The following is an 8,183-nucleotide window of genomic DNA, read 5'->3' on the forward strand; positions in this document are numbered from 1 at the left end:
ATCTCTGGATGCTTGGCTGGAGAAGATTTCCTTCCTATACTGTGGGCTGCCTCATAAGGCAGGCTGTAAGGGTGCCCAGTGTCCCAGCCATCCAGGGGCGCTGGGGGTGGGGGGGCGGGAGGGGAACATCTTGTCTGTAGCCATCCCTCTCCTGGGCCTGAGCGCTGCAAACCCATGTATCCTCCACATGCCAAATGGTGCTGCTGCGCATTGCTAGGTGAACTAGCTGGTTAGCTGTAAATGTTTTACATAGACTGGGTGAAATATGCAATTTGATAAACTAGCTCCGTTTTAGGCCCTACCATATAAAGCCTACTAGCGAATGACTCTAAATGACCTGACTCTTAGCACTGCCAATTTCATACCTGCCTGTTTACTTTGATGTTAGCTAACGGGTTTATTCTTGGATCTGTAAATGACGCTGCCCAGCTCTGGTTTGGCCAAATTGCTCCTATGTACGCAGACTGATTTGGGAGTCCTTTCAAACCACTTTGACACTGTTTAAGGCTAGGGCTAATGAGAGGTGAATCTAATCAGTCAAACTGCTAACCTCCTGAAGTCCACCCCTCTGCAACCTCCCACCAGAGCCAGAGTTTGAGCAGTTGATTTGACTCCTCTTAGAAGAGGGGCTGGAAGCACAGTTAGCCAGTACTGTATGTATTTGAATATTTATAATTTAGCCTGCTTTTTGGATTAGACCAGGAACATTGGTGTGATTAGCAAGGGGATTTTGAAGGATTCCAGAAATTCGCTAGGTTACTAGTCTAACACACCCCTCTCTAAGTCTTACCAATGACTTGCTTGAAAAGACTTGAATTCGCAGTAGTGCTTATAGCTTATTTTCTTTATCATTCCAGAACGGTTACCTTAATCGGTTGAAGGGGATCCGTGAAACTCTGGAGACATCGCCATTCTTTAAATGCCATGAGGTAAAACTTGCCTTTCTCCCTTGAGATGATGCTTAGCTAGATCTGTCTCTATGTATACAGTGTAGTTTCTGTCCAAGAAAGGGATATAGTCAATATTAGAACTCATACATTTCTAAAACTTGAGTTTATTCTCAAATGTGTATTTTCATAGGTTTGTCTGCTTAGTACCTGCAGGGAGATCATATGACTTACGACTTTGATATAACCTTGTCACATCTGACACTAAGTGACAGCTATCTTTAAATTGTATGACCATCAATTTTTATTAGTCCAGGAGCTCATGTTTAAATGTTTGTTCAGAATGCTTATGCTTATATATGACTTCAGGAATATTTCTAGCTATTCTATCATATATATATGTACTAAAGTCTACATAAGTGCAAATTCCAGATAATGGTTGGCATCCATCATCATGAGCTATTCAAACATGCTTTCAGATACTCTCCCAGCATCCTTTGAGGTATCTCAAAACAGCACTTATAGAGCTTGCTGGGAAGAGCTGGTCAGGGATCTTCTGTCAGAATTACTTTCTGTCAGAAAATAGTTTCCATATTTTTCCCTACATGTTTTTGTGCCTACATCACAAGTCTCAGGGCAATTGAAATGTTGAAATTACTCGAAACAAAGGATTTTGGGTCAGTTCAACAAACCAAAATTAAACCTTTAGATTGCAGCAATGTCAGGGTTTGGGGGGGGGGGTTGTTTTGTTTTTTGAGCCAATGTTGAAACAAAGGATTTTGACATTTCCAAATGGAAATCTCTTGGAATTTCCATTCCACAGGAAACTTCAAAATAACAACTTTTCAGTCTGGGTTGGGACTAAAATAAATATTGAAAAGTCAGCATTTTCCATGGGATAGAAACTCCGAATTTTGCTGAGTTCTGTTGCTGAGGTTCTCCTCTGGAGAGTGGGAAGAGCAGGCTTTTTCAGAACTCAGTTACCAAAGAGATGAGAATGAAGCAGTTATGCAGGAGTAATTTCTTTAAAGCGAAACTGGTCCTTCAGGGCAAAGGGGGGCTATCAGAGTGGAAAGGAGTGCTTCCGACATGCATTCATTCCCAGACCTCTCTGGGAAAGCTCCAATGCACTGAGGGAGAAAGCCTCCTCACAAATGTAAATTTATAACAACTTGTGCAAACGCTACATGCTTCCATTTAAAAACTTTTTTTCTATAGGCAGACCTAAAATGGGTGATGCTTCAAACACGGTAGCACTTCTGTTTCGAAATGCTGACATTGGTTGAATTCTTCTAGAGCTACATCACTATTCTTTCCTGGGGACTGCTTCAGGGGACGGGCTAGGCTCCAGCACTTCCCCCATGCTGTCTTGAACTGGTGATTAACATGGAACATCTTCTGACCAGTCTGGTGACTGGTCAGATGGTCTTGTTAGTCTAATTTCTGCTGTTAGGATCCCTTCCAGCTAACAAATTGCTCTTCAGTCCCTTTCATGGTTCAAGAACGGCTTCCTACAATTGAGTGAGTCTTTCTCTGCTAGCTTCCAAGTCTCATCTGCATTCCTAGGCCCTTATTCGAGGGGCTAGCTGAAGTGCCCACTTTCGCTGCTCCTGTAGGGGTTGCGCTAACCGTTGCTACCATGAATAGCAATAGTGCAAATCAGTATAGAGTCCATCAAACTACTGTACCTGGGAGACACATTATTATGGCCCTGACTCTGTAAAAGGCTTCTGTGTGGGAAGCTTACTTGAGTGTTTTCCTGAATTGAGGCCTATGCGCTGACTGAATTCTTTTTTAACTGGGGAAGCAGAAGCTATGTGAGGCAAAACTATGCAGTGAGGATTATGAAATGCGATCCAGGCATCCATGTGCACAACTGAAACACAGTATTGATGCAAAGACTGACTCAAACCCAGCACCGGGTAAGAACCTTGGGGAACACCTTAGGCAGGCCAGGCAGTGGGATCTGAAAGTCCGCATACCTGGGCTGTCTTGGCCCAGCAGGGGAAGCAAATATCACAGGCTCTTCAGAAGCGCTGAGCACCCACAGCTCCCACTGGAGTCAGTGAGCTCTGTGGATATTCAGCACCAGGCCAAACTGGAAATAAGGCCAGGTATTAAAGGAAGGAGAAGTGCAAAGGGGGCCCTTCTCTGCATGAGTTTGTGTGAGCTCTGTTCCACCTTCTCCTTGGCTGTCCTGGTAGGGATTCCTCCAGGAGGGGAAGCTGCAGCAGAAGGATTACCTTCTTCAGGAAAGCTTTCTTAAAGTAATACACAGCCAAACTCTACACACGGATGCCCTCCCAAACGCTTGTTGGATTCAGTGGGAGAGATGCATGCGCACACACTGAGGACGGACAGGGTTTCATTGTCTACAGGCTTATCAGAGTGTGAAACAGCCCCTTGTAGTGGTGGCAGCAGCTCACGGAAGGGATGGCTGTTACCCTACTGTCCTGTCACCTCCTGGTAGACTGACAGGGGCCATGAGCCTTGGTGAAACCTATCCCAGGCTCTCTTCTGAGTGTTACTGGATGAAGCATCAGTCAGGGAGGGAACATTTTGTCTGTGTGAAACTTGTATTCAAGAATTTAAGCACAATTGCTGAGGCAGTGTTTGTATAGCATAGGATGCAGACCCAGTGAGTGTAGCTTAATTCCAGGCATTGATCATCCATAAGGAACTTGGCTTGTGAAGAGCTTTATTCTAAATGCTGATGCAAAGGGCTTGGCTATGCAGGGACACCCCAAAATTAAGACAGATCAAATGCAAGTATGACATTAATGGGCGTAAGTGAAGGCACATGAATTCCTGAGCGGATGCTCTCGTTTAAAGTGGCCTACGTTTGCTGTATCTTTATCCTCCTTTGAAGACTCTAGAAATAGGAGGATTAAGGTCCAGTAAGGCCACTTTACTTCTGAATGGCAGCGTTCACTCAGTGGTTTTATGTGCTTTAACTGATGTTCATTAACTTCATACCTTTAGTCTTAACTTTCCTGAGGGTCCCCATGAAGACAAGCCCTATGTCTTCCCACTCCCTCCCCCCACCCCTCCGAACCTCCACTTGGCTTCTGAAGTTTGCAGCTGCAATTTTATATGCCCAAAGTTTCATGCTCCTCTCTTCGGCAAAGCTTCTTGCATGCACAAAATCCGTGCCTTGTGAGTAAATCAGGGAGTTTAGATGTTTGATTTGCATGTGCAAATGCAGCTGGTGTGCACAAATCCAAGTTTTTGCACATGCAAAAACTGGAGCGTAAAATATTGCAGGTGCAGTTTTAGATAATGGGAGTGGGACCACAAAAGCAGCAATACCCTGACTGGCATATGTGTCTGTCTAAAACTGGAAGCATGACTACTGGGGTCTTTTCTCTCTGCAGGTAATTGGGAGCTCCCTCCTCTTCATTCACGACCAAAAGGAACAGGCCAAAGTCTGGATGATCGACTTTGGGAAAACCACACCACTGCCAGAGGGACAATTCCTCCAGCACAACGTGCCATGGGTGGAAGGGAACAGAGAGGATGGCTACCTCTGGGGGCTGGACAACCTCATTAAGATCCTAATGGAACTGTCACAGAGCGAGGACCTGCATTAAAGCCATATGTCCAATTCCACCACTACCCAGCATCCCGCCCCTCAAACTGACTCTTCTGAACTGCACTACAAGACACTTTCCAGCCCCCCGCCCATGTTAAAGCTATCACTTCCCTATTTAAGGTGGTTTTTAGTTTTTGTACATATGTAGATCGCCTGCCAGAACAAACGCTGAACTTGAAGCCTTGGCTTTGCTCAGTAGATGGGAGCAGATCGTGTTGCTCATCGCGGGCGCCTGAGCAGCAAGCAACTGTGGTCTGGTTGGCTAGGCGAACGCATGCTCTTTCCATAGCATTTCTGGTTCTTAGTCCATCTCTCTTTAACAAGAACTTATGTAGTGAGCAGTTGTGCAGCTGACATGCCCTCCAGTTGAACGAAGATGGTGTCCGAACCCTGAGTTCTGTTGCTCCTGAACTGTGTAATTAAAGCCCTTCCAGCTAAGCGAATGACAGAACGTATTCATCTGTAAGGAGCATCTGCCCTCTAGTGGCTGGTGCTGGTAACACACCATCCTCCAAGCCGGCAAGACTCCATAGCTTTTAGATTGCCATTTTAAGTGTTCTGGAGAAGGTGAAGGCAGGGACACCAGGTTGGGAGAGGTTTAGTTACATTTAATAACGTCCTTCGTCCTAGGAAGCTAGAGGTGTAGACTCCTTAGGAGATCTAGGTTTCTCTCTCTCTTCGAGCAACCTTGTTACCCACTTGTGATTGTTCCGTTATTTTTGAGTGGCCATTGGAATTGCAAAGTCTGTTCTTGTCAATAACTAAGTGTAGTATAACTGTGGCTCTTACTAACCTGTTTTGTGCTGGTTGATGAGCTTCCCTCTAACCACTGTGGTGGGCTGGCGTTGTCAGCTGTAGATGTTTACCATCGGCCTATCTTCGAATTGAAATCGCCTTTGAGCAATTTAGCAGTAGGGCAGTGTGCTGGCACGTGACGATCTGAGGCTGATGCTCAGACCTTGTAGGCCAGCACTGGCTGAGAATGCTGTGGAACCAATAGTCTGAACCTAGACAACAAGGAAGAGATTACTCTTCTGTCTCCAGCGATCCTGCTCCCATTATAGGAGCAACTGCCAACCCTCCTAAGCTGGGATGGTGGCCTACCATGTGGCTTGAAGCCTCAGATGAGGCTGAAGGAGAGCAAAAGTGACTATGGGACCATTATGAAACTTTAAAAAGGCTTCAGGGTTGGTGGATATTTCCTAGCAATAATCAGATAAGCAGTCCTCCGTGCTGTGTAAGGTTAATACTGCCAGGTGTACAAAAGGGAATGGGAACCCCTGGTAAATCTGGGTCAGAAGGGAGTTCACAGGGGGAGCGGTCTCCAGTACTTTTCAATGCCTTTGAGCGTCTTTTGTAGTATCCTTGTTACGAGCCCTTACGATTAGCAAATGCCAGGCGTACTTATGGGTTCTTTTAGAACCAGTCCTGGCTACATCTCAAATAGAATTGCATTAATTGGTCTAAAAGGGTTCTTTCATATGTGCAAACAACCTACCCCTAGTGGTGTGCGTTGAGAGCTCTCATATCTGCAGGGCTATATGGAGGAGGTTAGGGCAGGGAGGCAGCTTTCAAGGTTATCACCTCAGTTTTACTGGGTAAGACAAAGGGATTTAAGGCAATTTCACCCCCCCCCCCTTTGTTACCCATGTAGCTCACTAAATCCAGCTCTGGTTTTCACAAATTGTTCCCTAATTGGCTCTGCCTAAATTGGATGTATACGTGGCCTTTCTGCTTCAAGGCTTGTGAAAACAACCAGTTCTCTATTTAGGGTGGAGGCTAATTTTTAACTTCCTGGAACATTTGAACTAAGCAGCATGCTTTTAGCAGAGCTAGCTTGCTAAAGGTCAGCTATTGATGTGGGAGGGGAAGGCTGTTGGTGCCTCTTGCTCTTCCTGGAGAGCTTGGAGTTCTCCAGAACTTAGGACATAAGGACAGTATTGAGCTTGGGTCATGAACAATCCTGCAGCTTTTGTTCCATGAATAATACAAGCTAGCCAGGAGTCTGGCAGAAGTTATGAACCTTTCTCCTCCCCACCCCCAACTCCGAAAGACCATTGTCTCATCTCTTTCCCCAACAGCGATGCTATCAGCCCGCTCTGCAATAGTTAGATGGGTGCAACTTTCCTGCGTCAGGAAGGTACCCTCACTGCGGCGCTAGGTGTGTGTGGGGAGGGGAGGGGCCCACTCAGCCATCTGGTGTTCCCTAGCCGTGCACAAGTCTCTCTCGTGGAGATTAAAATCTCGTCAGACTTTCTCAGTTCATATCTCACCAGGCACAGGTCTGTAGTTCTGAGCATATAGTTGTAAATGGTTGCACTGTTCAGCTTTTTGCCCAGGTTTCCTATGCTGCATAGAGTAGCCCCTGTGGAAGTGCCTTATGAACTTGCCCCTATTCCATTAGTGTCATGGAAAAGGTTTTTAAGTTATATTTATTTTCATTCCTTCTTAATTGCACAAAACACTACGACTTAATGCATGGAATCTTTTTTTTTTTTTTTTTTAAAAACCCTGTCTTTTTAGTTTTTAAAATGTCCTTTTCCAGCTTTGGAGAAAGGGCTTTGAGCAGCAGCCTAGATATGTACCAATTTTAGCTGCAGTTTAGCTTTGCATTGCTCCTGTATATGTATATTATTTTAAAGTCTGTTTTGTAAACCCAATTCCTTGCTTTGTGGCTTCGAAAGAAGCACATTGTTTCCCCAGATGTCTTATGCCTACCTGGAGGCTGGAACTGTTGCTGTGAGGTATTCCTCCCGCCCTGCCCCCCTCAGTCATTGGGTGATGCATAGTAAATCTGAACTGTACTGAAACACCAACGCACAGTGCCTGTAAAGAGCCTATAACTTCCAAATAAAGGCATATGAAAACCAGCTATGTTTGGTTGCAAAGGAAGAGTTCATTCCAGGTCATCAAACCTTGGAGTAACTCAAGGGGACCTGTCCTGCTGTGAGCACCCGCTCATTAAGGGCCTGATTCTGTCCCTGGATACACCTGTACCAGGGGTAAAACTGGGTGTAAGTAAGAGGAGAATCGGATCCTAAACTAGGGGTGGGTGGGGGAGAACTTACATGAAAGGGAAATCAGACTTCATCTGGGAGGCAAACCAAAACCAAACCTGTAGGGATCTTGGCTGCCAGATGTCTGTGGTTGTGGGGAGTAGAGCTTTCATTTGCCCATGGTCAGGGACAATGGCTACTGCACTCACAACCTCCCAGCATTGCTTGTCTGGAAAGATCCTAATCAAAGAAACCGCCACTCAAGCTGTTTCCCAATGTGTTGCGGCTCCTGTCAAGCCCCTCTTTATACCCTTGTCTCTGATCTCTGCTTTGGACAAGGAGAAACCATGGATAACCAAGCGTTCCTTTGTAGGCCACATACTCTAACATGTTCACATCAGTCTGTCCTCTCACTTCCCCTCTGTACATACACACACAACCGATTTGCAGTAGGTAAGCAGAACTAGCCTCTCTATGTAGATGAGGCACCAGTGATCAGGGTCTCCCAGGTGGTCAGCATCAGAAGTAGGATGATTGCCCAATCTGCTGACTCCTAGCTCCAACCTCAATCCATTAGGAGATCGCAATGCCCTTACACAAAGCCCTTACCCCTTCTCTTTCCCCATCTAGGCAATGGTGGTAAAAATACTGTTGCTCTGCCAAGTGTTCCCATTGGAGGAGAAATCAGTGATGTAGAGTCTGGGTGTA

The 8,183-nt window shown here is 45.7% G+C and overlaps 1 protein-coding gene across 3 annotated transcripts in view; it reads left to right on the forward strand.

The window, feature by feature from the left end:
* ITPKB (inositol-trisphosphate 3-kinase B) overlaps positions 1 to 7,349 on the forward strand; it is a 112,334-nt gene extending 104,985 nt beyond the window's left edge. For 2 of the 3 annotated variants that reach the window (XM_073338692.2, XM_073338693.2), the window contains exons 7-8: positions 858 to 929; positions 2,698 to 4,253. In XM_073338692.2, the coding sequence (XP_073194793.1) occupies positions 858 to 929; positions 2,698 to 3,153 (528 nt within the window). In that variant the 3' untranslated portion in view covers positions 3,154 to 4,253. The other variant, XM_073338694.2, reaches the window with a different exon arrangement.
* Positions 7,350 to 8,183: the final 834 nt, after the last annotated feature.

Source organism: Lepidochelys kempii, chromosome 3 (genome assembly GCF_965140285.1).
Source record: "Lepidochelys kempii isolate rLepKem1 chromosome 3, rLepKem1.hap1, whole genome shotgun sequence".
Taxonomy (NCBI): domain Eukaryota; kingdom Metazoa; phylum Chordata; order Testudines; family Cheloniidae; genus Lepidochelys; species Lepidochelys kempii.